General features: G+C 35.0%; 1 protein-coding gene across 7 annotated transcripts; it reads right to left on the reverse strand.

Moving 5' to 3' along the window:
- Positions 1–1,307: 1,307 nt before the first annotated feature.
- Positions 1,308–17,096, reverse strand: LOC132622658 (alpha,alpha-trehalose-phosphate synthase [UDP-forming] 1-like). 7 transcript variants are annotated; one of them, XM_060337308.1, is made up of 19 exons: positions 16,712–17,096; positions 14,901–15,288; positions 14,610–14,707; positions 13,988–14,376; positions 13,191–13,305; positions 12,956–13,057; positions 12,290–12,440; positions 10,686–10,774; positions 7,804–7,852; positions 7,218–7,318; positions 6,291–6,478; positions 5,944–6,061; positions 5,233–5,409; positions 5,042–5,164; positions 4,875–4,962; positions 4,636–4,784; positions 4,462–4,560; positions 2,593–3,010; positions 1,308–1,649 (listed from the first exon to the last, which is right to left on the reverse strand). In XM_060337308.1, the coding sequence occupies exons 1-18, from the start codon at positions 16,754–16,756 to the stop codon at positions 2,609–2,611; spliced, it is 2,871 nt and encodes a 956-aa protein (XP_060193291.1). In that variant the 5' UTR covers positions 16,757–17,096; the 3' UTR covers positions 1,308–1,649; positions 2,593–2,608. The 7 variants fall into 7 exon arrangements, with proteins under 7 accessions (XP_060193291.1, XP_060193286.1, XP_060193287.1 ...); XM_060337303.1 differs by having other exon boundaries at positions 1,308–1,668; XM_060337304.1 differs by having other exon boundaries at positions 1,308–1,846.
- Positions 17,097–20,669: the final 3,573 nt, after the last annotated feature.

Below are 20,669 nucleotides of genomic sequence, written 5' to 3' on the forward strand. Positions count from 1 at the left end.
TTTTCTACATCGCCATGCTTACATAATTTTATCCAAAGTTCCAATTTGCTAAGTCTTCTCTTAAAAGCTATTACTTTTATGCAAATTATCATATTTTCTACAAGTCTTATTTTAAATAGCGTTTTTATTTAAAGCCTTAGCGACATTTATAAGTCATATTTTAAATAGCCTTATTATATTTCCTTTAAAACCTTAGCAACATTTACAAGCCATTTTCTTAAATTTTAAATATTTGCATCTTTAGCCTTAATTAATTGACCTAAGTTTGGACGGTAACTATAATTAATGGATTCTAAAGGATGCCTAACCCCTTCCCTTTAGGATAATCAAGAACCTTTACCTAGAATCATAAGTTAAGCAGACCATTAACAGAGGTTTAGTTAACTTTACCTTAGTTAATGATTAGGTGCCCTAATTCACCTTTAAAATTAATTAGGAGGCGACTCCTTAAAATAAACAACAAATAGGAATCACCAAAATGTTGTACTCCTATTTGGACCCGGTTTAAATGGGGTATAACAATAATTACTAGATCCATTAAAGAATAATCTTCACAATCTAAAGTTATAACTTTTTTATTTTTATCTTATTTGATTTGATGCATGCATGTGTGGTGCATGCAATTTTATACGCACCTCGACTATTTCAACCGTACCTACCAAAGAAGTGGAAGGGGAGAGGAAGAAGAGGACCCTCGTCACTACCAGCAAGAGGACACTCAAATTTCATCACCTACCATTTGTTGTTCTTTATTCTTTCTGAAACAGTCACGCCGTGCTTATAATTTGTGAGTATTTATGAAGATTGTCGTATATAAATGTATAAATTTGATACTGCTATATTTAAGTTTGTATACGTGTGTGTGTGTCTATATATATCCACACACATTATTATGTTCTAGTTAAAACATTAAGAAAGGGTAAAAGTGAATTTGTCAGATGTAACCCTCATCCTACAAACAAAGATCTAACATATGGAAAAATGCTAGCATGAAATTAGGAATTCAATTATCTCAAGAAAAGACAAGGTTTTCACATTGTAACTGACCAGTACAAGAACCTAGCTAGTCCAGTAATATTCCGAACATCACTGTAATTGTTAAAAACATACAACTATTACCAGTTTACAACTTATATAGAAGTACAAACTAAAATATTAAGGAATTCCCAATATGGTAATGTATTTTATGTTTCCAGAGTTTATAACAAGATCTAGCATCTTATAATTCAGTCAAAGGACTGTCTTGGCAAAATATGAAAATAAGTCAAATCTTGGTAATTCTTGTGAACCGAATTTACATACCAATATTTACCAATTAGAAGTGTAAATTTAGATAAGAAGTGATGCATTGTACAAAAAAACCAACTCTGGAAAGAGCAATTTCCCTTGAAGAAAACACCATCTAAAGGAAATTAAAAGGTGAGGCATATGTTTCTATTAAACAACTAAAAGGAAAGCGTTTACAAGCAAATCCCACGAGTCCTGGGACGTTTATTCCACTAAACTTCCTACAAGAACATTTTGCTTATGCATATGCTTAACTATTTGTAAGTACAAGCATGTTACCCGCAGCTCTGAATGAAGGCATCATACTATCCCTCCCTGACTGTCTGTTTCCACGTACGTATGAAGCAGCATCAGCAGTCACCCTAGCCACAGTTTGAAAGCCTACGGAGTTTTAGCATATCGGGTGAGCTAAGATCAAAAGATCAGATACGTAGATAGTGCCAACCACGTTGCAATACTTTAAAAACATAAGCTAAACTCAGCAAGAATAGTCCAAAAACATCATGGTGCAGTTTTAATTTGGCTGTGTCAGCATATCAGATGCGGTCATACTTGTTCCCTGTCAAATACTCAAGTTTAAGATATATCTGTATCCTGATTACAACATATATGTTGAAGATTTTTCTTTTTTCAGATAACAAAATCTCAAATTAGTCAACCTAGTATAGCTAGAAGCAGGTTTCTTGAATGTACTTTCATATATCAATACGACAAAACATTGTTAAATTAATCTGAAATGTCTAAATGGAGAATCAATCAATCAACTGTGCCTCAAATTCTATATTAGTTGGGGGTAAGCTATATGAATCCTCTATATCCATCCTGCTCTATTCTGATCCATTTCATTATGATATTGAGTAAATCGTCTTTTACTAAAAAGATGTTACATCAAAAATATTATACAGTAGCTTTAGATTTTTTTGCTTTTATTAGAATTTAGAGGACAGTGATCAACTAAATTGTGACAGACACAAGGAGAAAGTAGGCCAACTAATATGGATAAAGGGATCAACAATCTTACAGTTGTATGAAGTAACATAACTACCGGTTTCATTATTTGTCCCGTCTATCATAATATACAAAGCCTGTGTTAGATACTGTAGTTTTGAAGGTAGGATTTGTTGCTGGAGTATAAAAACTAGGAGAGAAAGGCCAACCATCAGACTCAAGTTGGTACGGCTTGTAGAGGCTGTAGTCTTAGCAACTTTTTCCTAGTGGACTAGTTTTATAATATACTAAATAAAAAACTCAAGATATTTAGTTACAACGTGCACATTACCTGAAATGAGTAGAATATGAATGTACCTCAAATAATAGGCTTCTACTTGTATGAAGAAGCAGCTCCGCATGATGAAGTGTTGGCCAGATCTTTCAGTAGGGACACAACATCAGGTGATGAACCAAGAAGGTATCTGGCCTTAGAGCAGTTTCTACCAACTGCACAAGAGAAGTAGTTATCAGCCTTGAGGTCAAGAACTGATGATCCTTCATGAACTGTCATTCTATCGCGCATCATGGACCACCAATTTCCATTTTCGTTACTGCCAGCCTTGTCTAAGGTCGAAGCTTGCTGGGCAACTTTGTAATTAACTGCCCGATGCGCACTTTTACCAGCTGAATGATTTGAAGTATTTCTATTGATATGGGTAGCTATCTTGGTTCTCGCAGGTGTTGCTTGTTCTTGCGGAAGCTCTGGCTCAAAAAATGAATAAATATCTTCATCCTGAAAGACAACAATTTATTGTAAAGCTAAGTGTTCATAAATAAAGAACTACACAAGAAAGGAGACAAGAACCATGAGCTGTACCTAAATGAATTAGTGGTACATAACACATTTTCGTTAGCAACATTCAAAGATGAAGGCAAAATGAAGCTACTAGCAGTGAGGTTCAGTGAGGCCCTGGAAAAAGCTGTTGGATGAAGCGGATAGGAATAAAGGGTCTTGCAAGCTTATCGCCAGCGAGCAGTTGTATAAGAGACCATAGACGCTTGAGATTAAGAAAATTGTTTTTTTTTTTTTTTTTTTTTTCAAATGGAAGTACCAGGTGGCCCTGATACAGAATTTCCCTTGACAGAGCTATTGAACACAAAGCCAGAGCTAGGAAAGGCCATTGAGGAGCTAAGGGAAGGGCGAAGAATGTTTTGCCTAATTTTATTGGAGATATCTCCATCTTTGAAACCTCAGATTTAAGGAATTCGATCATTGCCCTTGGACATCTCTACAATTTCTTTTTCTCCTTTAACTTTCTTCCTCTGTCTGTTGCATCAACCAGTAACAGTATTTCCGTTTTGGAGCACCCCTTCGGCTTTAAGCTTTAGTTTAGCTATGCCTCTGTCTATTCCTTAACTGTTCAAAAGATCCGCCAAAGAAACTACCTAAGAGAAGACTGATTTCATAATAGTTGCTGAGACTTCCACAAACATCCGGAAACTGTGATGGTTAAAAATGTGAAATATGCAAGGAAAAATTTCCCCTGTTATCGGAACCAGCATTTGAGATGGGCTTCAGAATTTCTTGCAAGCTTGGATGCAGACTGGGACCTGATGAAATGTTTAGGAAGCACTCTAAGCCTTTTGACCAAAACCAGGCTTCGATAAGCAACTTGAATAACCAAACTAGTACTCACTCTATCCCATTTTCTATGACCTGCCCTGACTTCTAAGGAGTTTAGGAGAAACATTTGAATGAGAGTTACTACAAGGGAGTTCAGTATATATATGTCAAATACTCATTGGAAGACGTAAGAAGTTATCAGGATGCTGCATCAAATACAAAGTAACAATGAAGTAGAATTATAAAAAGAATACACAGTATTACTATGGTGGATGCCACCATTTAAGAGGTTGTATATTTGTCGGATGAGCTAAAATAGTAAGTAAAATAAAATAAGATTAAGTAATAATTAAACTTAATAACTACCACAAGTCCAGGTTGCTGTACAGAACTGAACAAAATGCATGACTATGTTCATATTATTTTCACATTCTCAGATAGCAAAACTTTGACCAAGCCATTAAAAGCAAGCGCATTTATGTAAGAATATCCTCTTAAGATGGAATCCTCCACAAAATCCAACCGTAAAAACCATGCCAAGTTATAGCCATAAATTTCATCCTCATAGATCATTTAACAGTTGATTCAGAATTTGTCAAACATAACATGAGAAAACACACCTTTGCCAGAAAGTGCCCTATGCATAAGACATAATCAATTGGTGTCTTCACGTCATTGTTGTGCACTATTTCTCCCAAAATACGATCAATTGCTGCCCCCTGTAAAAAAAAAAAGCTGCATAAGAAAATATTCAATTTAACACAAAATGACATTCTACGAACACCAGAACAGACCTTAGTAACACCAACTGCTCGAACCTCAACAGATCGGCAACCCTGGATTACATCTACAGAAGCATTTGAAATTGGGCCTGTATATAGATGTTGCAAAAGGTCTTTTGCTTGAAGTTTACCAAACTCAATATCTGCGTGCTCGGAACCCACTAACAGAATTAGGAGTCCGCAACCAAAAATAAACATAAGGGTTTTTATTTGATTAAAGATGGACCAAAATTGGGAATGAATTAATATACCTGTATATTTATAGTTCCAAACAAGTGAGGTCTCACGAAGCTCAAAATGAGAACGGGGGGTCCTCTCGGTGAAATACTCAAATACATGCTGAAACGAGGAATACAAACTTTGATTTCAAATACTTCACAAACTTGAGAGAATTCAAGTTCAATATATAGTGCTTCACCTTCACGCTGTCTACCCAATCCATACTTAGATTTTCAGGCATCGTAGTCATCCAATTCCCTTCTGTTAATCGCAAAAACATTCCATGCTCAGCTGCCAACCACATCCTATATTCTCCAAAATTCTGTAGAAGAAGTCAGTCAACGAACATAGATGCTGATAGAAAGACGTTAACTTATGAAAGTACGACACCTCATCAAGAACGTTTCGGTCACTTCCACTGAGCACAACTACTGTTGTCTTTGGGTCATTACAAAGCTTCCTTAGAGGTTCTTTTAAATCTGGATGCAACTTAAGCTCCATTTCTTTTAGTTGATCAATCCTTCTTCCCTGGGCATCCACTGGCTCTGTTAATGTGGCATTGAAACCCTAAATTACAGAAAATGACTGTCAAAATCAAGTATTTCATACTAGTGGAATTTCAAAGTAGCTTATCGACCTGTCTGCATCATCTATATATTCAACGTTTTAGGAACTATAGCGGGACGGAGCAATCAAAACACACAGTAATTGAGACAAATAGCTTAGAGCAAAAACAAATATAGATTAGAAGGCAAAGGAAATAACATCCAAGGAATGCAAGCCCTAGAAATCGGCACAGGAGCAGCTACAATAGCTTCAGCATAGCCGCTTCCCCTATTTGAAATAAATAACAGCGAAAGCTAGGTTTCAAACATTTTCTGCTTTTATGAATTTTCTAATTATATAAATTTCATTTTTCCATAGAATGTAGAAATTAGCAGCAGTGTCATCCTGCAGCATTTTCCTGGTTGTTGATCCTTTTGAGTTGACCCCAAGTACTAAGACCATTAAAAAAATCTAATCAATGGGTGAAATTATGATATTTAAAAAAGAAAAGTGCATATATACATTTTTTAATTTTGGTGAAGGGAAAAAGTATACCAATATAAGCAATCGATTATTTGATCGCGTGTAGCGCTCAATAGCCACTTTACTCGGAAGTTGAGGCGGAATTTGTCTAGTCCTCAGTTGAGCTTCAACAACTGTATCATTGAGTTCACTACATAGAAAAGGATAATAGCATCAGGATTGCATTAAACTGACATTGGGCAAAAGTAGTTAAAAGAGCATCTGAGCGAATGGTTTGTCTTGTGAGTGCTTCTTGGGCTTGTTATCGATTAGACTTCAAAAAAAATGAAAAGTACATAATGTGGAACCTAAATGAGGATACCGGATTATCAAGAATATAAATGTGAGGAGTCTAAATCAGAAGAAGAGCTATGCCACACCTTACAAATGTTTCAGCCCATTCCTGGGAAGTGTGAGTAGTGACATGCGAGAAGTTATGGTGATGTCGTTTTTCTCTTTCTTGGGCAGACATTGTAAGAGCATAACCTATTGAAGACGCAAGTTCAGTAATGTTCCATGGGTTTACCAAAATAGCGCCAGCACCAAGAGACTGTGCTGCACCTGCAAACTGTTATTAAGAAAATATTATGCAAGAATCTTCCGCTCAAATCAATAATATAGCACGTCTAGGTGTCCAGTAACAATCTGATAATTGGAAAACAATACTTAGAGATAGGAAGAGCTTATATAAGGAATATGATGACACTTTCCATCCTGAATCAAATTCCAATGGACTTCTGAATTCTAGAATTTAATTTACACTTGCATAAATAAGTTGAAGTAGAGATAAAAGCCACATTTAGACACTATCATATTTCCCTTTAGCATGCTGAGGTATATTCATTATCAACACTGGACAAACCTTTTGCAATAGTATCTTTATAGAATCTTCTTAGGCGTGACATTAAGATTTCCATTGGAGCTACTTTGCTACTAAGTCCACTGTTCGGAAGATGGAGATAATGTCTCAATCCCATAAATAAGCTCAGTCATATAAAGATCCTACAGTCATACACTTAACCAATGTGGGATTTTACCAAGCTTCACCCCTTCCCCGCACGCTCAAAGCTGGACATATGGAGTGTGGAGTAAAACATGTGTGACCAAACATTAGGTAACCAACATCAAAGATGGGTCTGGCTCTGATGCCCTGTTGGGAAAATAAACCTAGGACCTAACTCAACCCGGAAAACTAGCTCAAGCAGTGAGATAGGTCACATGCTGAATAGGTCACATACTTAACAGATGTAGGATTTTGTGAATATCATTAGTGAAATCATATTCCAAAGAAATAGTGAATTGCATACCTCACTTAGGATTAGGACTCCTTTCTTGGATGCTTGGCAGGCCACAAACTCATAGCTAACAAGATTCATCCCATCTCTCAAGGATGTAACTAGAGCAACATCTAAAAATTTCCAAGAAATAAGAAAAAGGTGTGAAAAGGGCCAAGAAGTAAAGTCAGGAAAAATTTAGGCATTTGAAACTTGCAAGTATTGTCAAAACATCTAAAAATAGGTGGTATGGATTTAAAGAGGACTAAAATGCTATAAAAAGCAATTATTATGTGCCGCAAACAAGAAAGATACCAACTTGTCCTTTGTACTTTGTAAAGAGTAAGTTTTCTTGGTCACCCATGTAGTTTCTCTTTTGTCCTCAACATATGTGTCAGTGCAAGTAGTATCATACACGGAAATAGTTTGTTCAGATTTTAAGCAGGCAATCTCATGAGGATGTATTTATGTTTTCCTTTTTTTCCCTTCCGTATATCTCGTCCTAGTCTATCAGAAGAACTCAACTATGTTTTCACCTTCTAACCATATTAAATATATTTCCATTATAATGTAAAGGAAAATAGAGACAATTTACTTGAAAGGGAACAAGAATGTGTACCAGTGACAGCATAAAGTGCACATAGTGCAGGAAAATCAAGAGAACGATCCTGTAAATATAAAGAAAGAGGATTAGAACCTTCAAAATGTTGCGGCAATCCCTCATAAAGCACAACAGGAAAAATGAGAATAAGTAGCGGAATATGCTAAAATTAGAACAAGAAACATCAAACAGCACCAGCTGGGATGGAGATAGAGGAATAGGAGAACCTTGAAGGAATTACGAACTCCTTAAAAAAAATAAAAAAAAATTAACCCTTCAGTTTATTTTAGTGTAACCAGGAGGATCCCTGTCTCAAAGATAGTTGTCCTTTACTTTAAATATTCACATTAACTACAATTTAGAAGACGACAAATGGGCGTACTCGTAGCTACTCCGATATGCCAACAAATCTTTGTACAAAGATTTATCCGAAATTACTTGAATGACTTCTCAAGAGTTAAATAGTATCCTTTTGCATCTGCCGCAATATTTCTTTCATCCTTAGTATAATAAATGTCTAAATTTTCCATGCATGCTTGTCCATCTGTCCTTATGCCTAAGGTTCAATTAAGTTTCTATATTTATCACAAGATTATTATTTTTTTGGTTTTCCACCAGATATCAGGTACCCGTTTTGGGGCCCAACTAATCCAGATTTCGTGTCCGTCCAGGGGCAGGTAAGTATATGTGACACCCCAACTTAGGAGGAAAGTCCCACATCGGCATAACATAGGAGAGATGATGGGAATATAAGTAAGCATGCCTTACCTCCTGGTGACGCATTTTTAAGCATGCGGTCCTAGGCCCAAAGCGGACATTATCACTAGTGGGTTGGGCTGTTACAGATGGTATCAGAGCCACTCCTGTGTCAGCCTTGTGGATGGTGTGCCAGAGTTCAATTGAGTTTAGGCAAATCCCGGGTAGATTGGGCAAACCACAGTGCTAAGTCTAGGCAAATCTCATGCGGTGGGGCAAACCTCAACGAGGACGTTGAGTTCATAAGAAGGGGTGTATGTGATACCCCAGCTTAGGAGGAAAATCCCACATCGGCATAACACAGGAGAGGTGTTGGGTATATAAGTAAGCATGTCTTACCTCCTAGTGACGAGTTTTAAAGTCGGGCGGGCCTAGGCCCAAAACGGACAATATCACTAGTGGGATGGGTTGTTATAGTAAAGCACTTCATTCTCATTACTCGAATCGAAGGCTCCTGGTTAAGCATGAAGGAGTTAAGCATGAAGGAGTACTTACCTCTGGTAGAGATAGAGCCTTTCTAACCAACCCTGCGTCTCTTCTAAATTATGCGAGTTATGAATTATGAAGATCTTCATTATGGCTTTTATATCTCGATTATTATAGTTTCCACAGAAGTAAAATCGTCATGGTGTTTTCCGCCTTAACATTCAAAATTCCCATCTCTCATGTCCAACTCTACATTTTTATGACAATGGTATCCATGCCAGTTTGTGCACACCTCGACTATACCACCGGCTATCGGCTACTTCGACCAGCACAACCACCGGTTAACTCTACCCACCGAAGCTTAAATAGAAGCGAAGAAATCACCTAGTGTCTTTTGTCTAGTCTCCCATCATTTTCACCCACTTCATTGAACGTTGCGCCGCACCCTTAGGTGCTGCACAACTCTACATTTTACCATAGATAGATGTAAATATTCATGCTAACTAGGTGAGTTTGATGCCAATAGTATCTCGAAAAACTGTTGTAAGTTTCTAGTGCAATCGTAAGGTTATGAAGCAGAACTTACCGGCCGAGATGAAGAAAATATAAGTTGAAAATGTGAATTTAGATACTTATGGAAAATAAGAGTAGAGGAAAAAAGATGGCCACCAAATCTTGAGTTTAATGCGCTCCTCTTGTGCACGTGTACACATGACACCTTGTTCTTATCTTTTTATGATTTGGTCCCTAACTTCGTTTGGCTCAAAATTAAATTGAGTCGTGTGTCAATCCCGCTAGGGAAAAAGGAAATAATTACCATATTTAAGCATCGACAAATGAAAGGAGTAGGGGGGCTGGATTGACGAATGGGAATGAAGGGAAAATCAATGAATTAGGGGTATGGTGGTCCAGATTCAGCCTGAGTAACCTGGTGGCTGAGAAGAAGTGGCAATGAGTGAAGGGAAAGAGATATGCTGCAAGGAAACCAATCTCCCATTTTTCCCTTATAAAGTAAATACTTGACATTTTGGGAAAGAGATTAGTTTCTGTTGTATTGTTTCAGGATCAAATTGCAAACTTATTAAGATTTTCTGCAAAGTGCCAAACATTGAATACTTTGCCCTGTAAATTTTGTCTAACTCTACATGCTCCTTGAAAGACATAGGTATTAATGTCAGCATGCATCAGAGGATTCAGAAAAGATTCTCCTAAGACCTTTATTATTAGATCTTTCTTTTTTCGTTTCTTTTTTTTCTTTGAGCCTTTATCATTCGATCATTATAATTTAGTATTAGTACGGGAATGATAGACGCTGAACATTTCTTGTAAAGGAAGAAAGGTTTTTTAAAAAAAAAACAACTTTGGTAATAACCAATAACCTGTTAAGTTACTTTAAGACTCAAGTAACGGCGAATATCCACTTGACGTAGAATGAACTAAATTAGACCCATTCAACATTTTAAGAAACTGCACGACTTCCAGAAATTACATTGTGCCTAAAAGTTTGAAATTCTAAATAAGGAAAAGATAATTCTCAAAATGCAGAAGAATCAATTATGAAACTAACCAACTAAAACAAGCTGCACCGATTTAGGACTTTACAGAAAGCATCAACAGAAAAAATATGTAAATATTCGAGCCTAGCACGAAGAAAACAGTTATACATATCCATTAATATCAACAATTTTATTCATATTATTAAGAAACAAGAGACAGACCAAATGATGGATCGGGACAGCTGTCAGAGTTCCAAATCTTCCATTGATGCGTCCCACAATTTCATGTACTTGGCACGTAAGCTTTTGATCTGTCCAACATGTTAAAAGAGGAAAACACAAACAATCAGAAAGATTAATCCCATGATAGATGCCAAAATATTTAACCAATTACAAGGCTTCAAGGGCTATAATATCTCTTAATACCCATACACTGGTTTTATGTTTAGCTTCACAAAGTTAAGTTTAAATCTCAGAAGTTTTGACTAATCTTTTTCAATGATAATTTGACGATACTTTAAACATAATGCATGATAATGTTAGAAACTCTCACTAACAATTAATAATTCAATACAAAAAAAGATCTCGGTAATCAATAATTGTGCTTTAGATTTGTCAACTTTGCTACTTAGAATAAAATCTTCTTTTCTTTCAATAATCCAATAGTTAACTTCCCCTATGTGAGCTTACTCGCATTGCCGGTCCTCCGGTCAGATAATGGAGGAGGATCGGGATGGCTGGAAGCCAGCATAAGATTAGCCAGTTCCATTATGAATCCTTGCAATATAGACATTGTTAGGACATGCTCAGCCTGAGATGAGTTTAGACGGATTAACATGGTCACTGGATTCAATATAGTCGATCCTAATTTGTTCGTGACTGAAGCGTAGTAGTTGGTAACCCCTATACTTCTCCACTTAAGTACTAGACTTGGTTCATTTGGTTCACCACCAGCATTCAAAACTTGTGATGTGTCTTGCTATCAACATTACTCCTGCAAAGACAGGTCTTCTCCTTCATTCAGTCAACTCAAATCTGTCATGTGAGTCTTTGGATATCCAAAGGATTTCTCACGTGAGTAAAACATCAGATTTCTGTACTTGATAACTGTTAAACTAGGGTTAATTTACTATAATCAGTATTTTTTCCGGCTAGACAAAAGATGTCAGAACAGAAGACCTCTTCGCCTGAGACGAAAACAGAAGGTGAGTGAGCTAAGAAGAGGTTGTTAGAAGAGGAAGATGGTAAATGATCTGGATCGAGGACAAATGAGAGAATGGAGAAGATAATAGAGAGATTAAAGAGGTACAATCTTAGAGAAGATTAGAAAGATACAATGCTGCTAATAGGACCATCTGAATTCTAAAGAGGAGGAGCTTTGGCGTTTAGAAGTTTTTTTGTTGCAGTTGGTAAAGTTCGAATGCATTAAATTGGTGTTGGCCTCAGGATTATGTACTCGCATATCACAATCCAAAATCATCAACCTTTTTCCTTTCTTCTTCTTTTCAGATGTTCTTGACAAAAACAACAACAACAACAACAACATACCCAGTGAATCCCACAACGTGGGGTCTGGGGAGGGTAGAGTGTACGCAGACCTTATCCCCACCTTAGGTAGGGAGGCTGTTCTTGACAACTAGCAGTATTTCCTTTACAAAGTCTACAAGTCACTAAAATCAGGAACTTAAACCAACAGCTCAAACTGATCGGTAAAATCAGTATGTTTATTTTCCTAGTTAGCAATACTTAATACATGATCAAATAGTAGACATAAATTCTGTGCTGTAATTTAACAACAAAGATAAGTATGATGACAAGGAACATACACTCGGGGACATCTGTTCTAGTTGGTACTGCAATTTGTAGCAAAACTACTTTGTCGCGCCAGTCTGGGTTCTCTTCAAGGAACTTCTCAAATGCCAATATTTTCTGGGGAATTCCCTTAATCATATCCAAACGGTCTACGCCCAGCATGACCTGTCCATTAACGAATAGTTAATCATAAACCAGTAAAGACGGTTAATTTAGGTTACCATTTTTGCTTCTCTTCAATTTTCTTCCTTTATTCTGTCTTCCCATCTATTTTATAGATGGTCATCTAACATTTGCTATTTTTTCTTCTTTATTTACATGGCTTTAAACCAAGATATTAGAAAAAAAATTACAATATTAGTTGCACAAAGATCGGTTTAACTAAATTAAAAGACAACATTCATCTGCATAATCAAGGTGTAAGGCAGTTCTGTTTGTGAAAATGACCAATCTGAGACACAATGGGGATAACATATTTGTTTTTAGCTTTATTCTATATTTCCTTTCAATTTTTTTTTTTAGAGTTTTTACGAGGGAGCATATATCACAGTGTTGCACTGAGGGTGACACAAAGTTTCAGGGGTGAAATATTTAAGGCATCCCATATTTCGAGCTATAGTGATGGAATGTTGTAGATTATTCTGAATCATGGTTACATAAGACTTTATACTGGATCAAACCTTTCTTCCAGCAAATCTTTCTTGCAGTTCGTTGATATGGTACTTGACTGGAGGAAGATCAAGAGCTCTAATGAACCGATCAGAATCTATCCCGATAGGAAACTGTTCATCCAAAAGATCCAGTCAATGTATTATGCATAACCTTTTGCACAAGAGGAAACTTAACTTAACTTGCAAGTGATGAAAAAAGAAAAATGATATAACATTTTGAAGTTATTATAAATGTTTCATATACCGCAGCTACACGCGTTAGCTTTCCTTGGTCCTCCACTCCTTCAGGTGTGCCCTCAAGCCCAAGAATGCGAGTGCAAGCACTAACAAAATGCCTTGCATAATCGTAAGTGTGGAAGCTGTAGACAAAAAGAAAATACAAAACCTGAATCAGCTGAAAACTCTTAACATAAGGAAAAACACTCCAAATCCTCTTAAATCAAGATTATGAAGTAAAGAGAATCTTCATAGATTAATGCCAATCATTACGAAGATTATGCATCACCATCACAACGATAAGAATTTTCCATCCTAAACCTCTTGAGGCAAAAAAACATGAATAGCTTGCTTTTTCTTTAAAAATTCCCTTCATCCTTATTACTTTGTTGCTTGTTTAATTTACCATTGTTTGCTCACAATATGTTGAACAGTCCTCCCTACAATAGGCATCGACTAAAATGGCTGCTGGCTAATCTAGACTGTGCACTGACAATCTTGTTATGCTCTGCCTCCTTTTTGCTCATATTATTACTCTTGAGATTCATTTAAGGTCTAATTTTTGTTGGTACAACAGCACTGAGAGCATTCCTTGGTACAATAGGTAAGCTTCTCTTGTGCTTTTTCTAGGTTGCCTTGTTAAGCTTCTCTTGTGCTTTTGCTAGGTTGCCTTGTTAAGCTTCTCTTGTGCTTTTTCTAGGTTGCCTTGTCCACTTCATTACACTAATCGTCTTCCTTACCGTAATTCAAAAGTGATAATAATTTGCAATATCTCATCACTTTGTGGCATATTAGAAGTATTGAGAATTGAGATAAGTGACTGACCCAACTAAATCAGCAGCAAGAACAGCTCTTAGCAGCTCTGATCGAGATGGCAGTGTCCTATGAATTTCGGATGAAGGAAAAGGCGTGTGAAGAAACCAACCAACTTTCATTTGACTATTATACTCTTTAAGACATTTTGGAAGAAACATCAGGTGGTAATCATGGCACCAGACAATATCACCCTCTTGATAATGCTCATTGACGACATCAGCAAACATCTGATTTGCCTTCTTGTATGCAGCAAACTGAGACTGGAAGCTGCGGGTGGTTGCAAGACGGTCTTCTTGTGGAAGTGGGAGATAATGGAAAAGAGGCCAGAGAATGTTATTACAATAACCATTGTAATACTGATTAACAGTTTCTTGATCAAGAAAAACTGGAATGCACCTCTGCAGTCATGTAAACAATAACACATCAAAAATCAACCTTCTTATTACAGTCGCTATATAGATCTTAAATTTGATAGCACGCATCAAGGTAGGATCTTTTAGCTGAAGTTAAATAGTTTATTAATCCTGTGGAAACCCCATATCTGGCAGTATACAGAAGTAGAGGCTCTAGACATATCACTTTGTTGACAAGTGATATATCAAAAATTTAAAATGGGACCTATTGTACAAACCTTTTCAGCTAGAGCTTCAGTAAGTGATCTTTGACCAATTTCATCAGTTACATTCACCCCAGACCACCCGATCCAATTTGCTTCAAAATCATTGACACCTTTAACAAAATAAGAAGGCATCAATTAGCACATATACCAGACGATAAGAACCCTACCGAAGCTCAAATGTAGTAGATAACTTAAGAAGATAAAGAAATGAACAATGCCTGCAGAGACAAAGAAAGATATCAGGAGCAAAATTTGCGAGTCATTTATTTTTTTGTGAATAGAGCATTATGTTTTTTGTCTTACCCAACAGAGCACTAACTAAACCTCCGACACTAACTTCTAGAGTCCATGAATCCTCGCCTTTCCTAACTGCCGAAACAGGCAACCGATTCGCCACAACCAATAATCTTTGTTTTTGTGATCGCCCTTCTTTCCTCTCAAAGCCATTAGAAGGGGATACTGCAGCAAGTCCTTCAATAAGCGCTTCCTCTCGGGTCTTCTTATCGCCATCTGATAGACAGGGTTCAATTCCGTTTCCAAAAACATCTGAGTCTCTACAGCCATCTCTTATGCCTTCATTTGTAGATTGAGACCTACTGGATTTTCTTATTTCCCTTTCTCTTAATAGCCTTTCCAATCTAGATGGAACAGCAGAATCATAGTTATACTTGATTCCGGTCGTTTTTAGGATCTGTATTTGAATTGAATTAGCATAAATCATGAAAAATATGATGCACTTATTTATGCACAAAGCAGATCATCTTCACATAAATTTAAAAATCACAACATCTCTGTCAAATGATGCACTTATGAAAAAAATTAACCTTTTTCTGTCACCTAAGAGAATGGACAAATTTCATATTCAGCAAACAGGACAATGTGACAAGTGATAGCATACTACATCTCTTCACTTAGCAGGGAAACTCATTCAACTATAAAGAAACTAACTTAAAGTTGTGAGCTTTAATAAATTGATCATTGCTTTGATGGCAAAATAAGGCTGAACTAGGTAATGACTAATGAGACAAATGCACAAGGTTAACTGAGGACCCAAATTATCATCCAAAAGTAGACCAGAAATGGGAAAGCAACTTTCACACAAGGACCAATTGTTATAAAAAATTGAAGTTAAAAAAATAAAGGAAAAAAATTAAAAACAAAAGAGAAAAAGGAAAGAATATACAAACCAATCAACCAGAAAGACAGAGATAAGGATGTAAAACATCAACTTTTGACTACATTTCATCAGAGGAAAGTTTTTGCCTAGAATAGCTTTTCCAAGAAAAAAAAAATAGAACTGCTCTATACCATAATTTTTTGCTTTTAGTAGTGAAATAGTGAGTCATACATGTTCCCACAATATTAACTCATAACATGTCCTTAGGTAATGCACAACAACATCTGTGTCACATTTTCCTAAAACCAAATTCCTAAAACTGAAGCTTTTTATATATGAGACAAAACCCAAAAAAGGACAACAAAATCACTATCAATTTTAGACAAAGAAACAGCAAGAAAAACAGTATACAGTTCTTGAAAAAACTCAGAAATTCTAAATAATTCAAGAGCACCCCATAAAAACTCTATGCACAACCACAAGAATCAGCAAGAAAAACATTATACAGTTCTTGAAAAACCTCAAATTCTAAAGAATTCAAAAACACCCATAAAAACTCAATGCACAACTACAAGAATCAGCAAATAAAAATGAAAAAAACATAACACTTGGGATTTCAAACTGGAAAATGAAAAAAAAATCAAGATTTGAAGTACCGAATTGTTCTGAGAACTGCGAGTATCTTCATTCTTTTTGGGACTGACTAAAAAGGAAAGAGTGTCATATAAATTTGGGACGAGGGAGTATACAGTTCTTGAAAAACCTGAGAAATTCTAAAGAATTCAAAAACACCCCTTAAAAACTCAATGCACAACCACGAGAATCAGCAAGAAAAACATTATACAGTTCTTGAAAAACCTCATACGTTCTAAAGAATTCAAAAAAAAACTCCCATAAAAACTCAATGCACAACCACAAGAATCAGCAAATAAAAAAAAAAACATGACACTTGGGATTTCAAACTGGAAAATTAAAAAAAAAAATCAAGATTTGATACCGAATTGTTCTGAGAGCTGCAGCCAGTATCTTCAATCGACTCCATGTTGAGCACCGTCAATTCCAACAACAAGAACAATCACAAGAATAAGAAAGATAACCCAAATGAGAAATTGGGATTTAGAAGTGGAAAACCAGTAGTCCATATAGAGACACAAGAAGCTAGTTGTCACCAGTTAAGGATAATCTTTTGTACGTATGTAGAGAATATAGAAACAAAAAAATCTCTAAATACAGTAAGGAAAACAAAGGGGGTTTACATATAATCCAAAGGGTTTGAGAGATGATAGAAAGAGTATTGAAGCAACACGGGTTTTCTCGCCATGCAGATGTGTTCCAAGGCCCCTTGGCACTACACAAATTGTTTCAGTTTTCAAATTATTGTTTTTTAATGAGTTATTATTACTACTACTACTACTACTTTCCAACTCTCAACTAACCATTTTTGACCCCTAAAGTTCCAAATATTATCATTAATGACTCTGCACCTTTACAGAAACTTTTCTTTCGTCTCTTTCTATGCTTTTGTGGCTTTGTGGTATTTTCTCCTCTTCTTCTTCTTCTTCTTTTTTTTTTTTTTTACCCCTCCCTCTATTTTACTTCCTTGGTGACTCGAACCGGAACCTTCGAATTGGAGGTGGAGGGTGTTTACCATCTGAGCAACCCTCTTGTCTGCTTAGTGATATTTTATTTTAAATTTAAGTTATATAAGCAAGATTTTATATAATTTATCAGGATAGTAGGTTAATTATTTTTATCAAGTTATTACTCCCTCCGATCCACTTTACTTGTTGTTCTTATTCAAAATGGATGGTCCAAAATAGTTGTCATTTTTAGAAAATCAAAATATAATTAACTAGTAATTTCCACATTTACCTTTATTTAATAAATGTGGAGAGAGTATAATATGGTGAAAAGGAGAGTAGTATTAAATTGAGATCAAAAAATAAATAAGAATAATATAGTCAAATTATCATGTTAATTAATTTTTTTTAAGAGGCGTGCAAAAAAACATGACAAATAATATTGACCGGAGGGAGTAATTAATACTCATCATAAAAGTTTACGAGTATTTACCTTACAAATAAAATAGTTGTGTGAACCGTTTTAAAATTATATTGTTAACGCATGAAACTTGAACTCTTTTATAGCACTTGGTAGTGAGTCCCAGAGGTAAAGCCAGGATTTGAAGTGTGTGGATTCGAAATTTTACTACGGAACCTTGACCACAAGCTAATAAATAATAATAACCAGATTGAGGCACGCGTATCTATATTTAATACTCCCTCCGGATCAAAAAAAGTGTCCACTTAGCTTTTTTTTTTGGATTAAAAAAAGTGTTCACTTATCAAAGCAAGAAAGAATTAATCTTGTTTTTTCAGATTTGCCCCTATTAAGTGTTATATGATCAAATCTCAATGCCTATTTAATTAGGGGTAGTTTAGTCAAATTATCTATTTTTGTCTAGGAGTTAATATTTTCTTAAGGGGTGTGCAAATGGCTGAGTGGACTCTTTTTTTGATCCGGAGGGAATATATATTTAAAAAGTAGATTAAATGAATATTTTAAAATGTGTTTTCTTTCATTAGGATCCATTGAAGTTTCAATCCAACACTTTATCTATGTCATTATCATAAACAACTTGACATGAAGAATTTAACGAAGGAAAGCCAGAAGTAGAACATGAAGTTGTTTGAGCCTTGTAAAATCTCGTGATCATATCGACTATCACTAGAAGAATCTAAAATTACGAGACACAATAAGTCATTGTGGAAATGCACAATAATAGTAGCTGGATATAGACACACAATGATGGTAGATACACAATAATTAAGTTACTACACATATACACAACGATAGCATACTGTGTGATCTTTTCTTTAAATGTATACTACAATTTTCTTAAACAAAATTGTTAGCATCTGTTAATAAGTTTTAATGTATGATGTTGTTAGTGCTTTTGTCATGTAATATTAACTTTTATGTTCAAAAGTATTTTGCAACTAAATAATTCAAATAAGACCTAACTAATATACGAAGAAAGTTACCAAATGATGCTTAGTATTTCTCCATGCAACTTGTGAAACCATATACAAAAAATATTAAAATTTATAATACTAGGAAAAGAAAAGAATAAAATATATCATCTCCCTTCTCCAACTAATGAAAAAATCATATTCACATGGTAACGGTAAAAAAGGAAATTTTGGGGAAAACACAACAATACAAATACAATTATAGAAATATAAGATATTAAAATGAGAGATTCAACCTTTGAAATAAAAAAAAAAACATCTACTTCAAAAATCAAAAGACAAAAGAAAGGTGAATAAATTTAAAAGGTAAAGAAGGAATAGAAAAAGACTTGATTTCTTTTAATTTTGATTTTAGGAATAACTTTCTAAATAAGTGAGGGACATTTGGGGAGTTGGGCTTCTTTTCAGGAGCTTTTGTCTTATTTTTTAATTATTATTTTGCAGTTTTTTCCTTTTTAAGAAATAAAGAAAAGTTACACACAAAAAACAAGCAAAGATTCGAACCCACAGCCCTCTCGCAAAACTTGAAAATAAAGTGAACCTCTCGCCACTAAACCAAGAGACCTTTTTTATACTAGGTTCGACACTGTAAATCTATGAATGTTTAGTGGGATTATTTAGTGCTATTGAATAGGTATTGGGATTTGCTCGTATAGCACTTATAGGGGCAAATTTAAAAAAATATGATTATTTTTTAATTTGATAAGTGAACTCTCTTTTTGACTCAAGAAAAAAAAAGCTAAGTTGACACTCTTTTTCAGAGGCGCCAGGATTTGAAGCTTGTGGGTTCAGAATTTTAATATTTTATAGTTACTGCATTTTAAATCAATAATTTGTACATATTTGACAAAAAAATTTAATACAAATATATGGTTCGGACCAAAGCTATTGGGTTCGGCCGAACTTCGCTCCTGCTTTTTTTGATTCGGAGGGAGTATATGTTATTGTGTTATGAGTGAACTAGTGAAGTTATCCGCGCTTCGCGCGAATACAAAATATAAATGAATAAAACTGTTAGAACCTCTTAAATTTGAGGTATTCTTACAAAGGACTCATTTGATTATTGAAAGTTGGAGTAATATATTCTATTTTATATGAATTTATTCTTTTTAGTCTTTTACGAAAACAACACTTTATTTATATTTTAAATTTTTATTAGCCTTTTATAGCCATGGGAAATTCATTTGTTTTCCGTATAATCATCTAATATTTCACTGGCTCAATTTGTCCAAATCTGTATCGTGTTAGATTTTTCTAAAAATCTCATTGCATATTTAACACCATATTTAAAAATAATAAAAAAAGAATGTAAACTCTGCAAGCAACTAAACAGGTCTATATAAAAATAAAATGGAGGGTACATATTATACAACGAAAGTATTCTTAACAACTTTAGATGTTTTTTTCGTAAACTCTATGCTGGAATTAGTTCATATAGAATAAAATCGAGAGAGTACATATTATACAACGAAAATACTTTACATAACAATATTAGAAAATAAAATGTTTGTACAATTTTTCAGAGTAGTGTTTTCTTTGACAACACTAGTACAAACTTACAATGGGGAGGAGAATAAGAAATATGACTTGTCTATTAATACCAATTGTAAAAATTGAAACACAAAAATAACAAATTAAAAAATATTTTAGAAACTCTTTCTGTGAATTGAAAATTTTCCAACCACTTTAATTTCAATCTTCTCAATAGTTGCCTCGGCATGAGCATCGCTTAAGTTGTGCCGCTTGTTTGGCTTTAGTTCAACAACCACCACAAAATATTTCACTTTATAAATCTATCAGTCATAGAAAAACTCCACATTCTCCACAAAAAAGTTCAATTCCGCACCATTTGCCAAGTTTTTTCATTAAGGAAAAGTATACCACAACTATGCGGAACTATTTATCCCTCTTTAATCAATTAAT

Source organism: Lycium barbarum, chromosome 12, assembly GCF_019175385.1.
Source record: "Lycium barbarum isolate Lr01 chromosome 12, ASM1917538v2, whole genome shotgun sequence".
NCBI lineage: Eukaryota > Viridiplantae > Streptophyta > Magnoliopsida > Solanales > Solanaceae > Lycium > Lycium barbarum.

What these genes read in the sequence shown, in the direction of transcription:
- LOC132622658 (XM_060337308.1), bottom strand. Translation starts at nt 16,756, where the DNA reads ATGGAGTCGATTGAAGATACTGGCTGCAGCTCTCAGAACAATTCG. An exon ending in TTTAGTTAGTGCTCTGTTGG is followed by an intron (nt 14,708 to 14,900) that starts GTAAGACAAAAA and finishes ATTTTGTTAAAG; the next exon opens with GTGTCAATGATTTTGAAGCA. An exon ending in TGGGCTGAAACATTTGTAAG is followed by an intron (nt 6,062 to 6,290) that starts GTGTGGCATAGC and finishes TTTTCTATGTAG; the next exon opens with TGAACTCAATGATACAGTTG.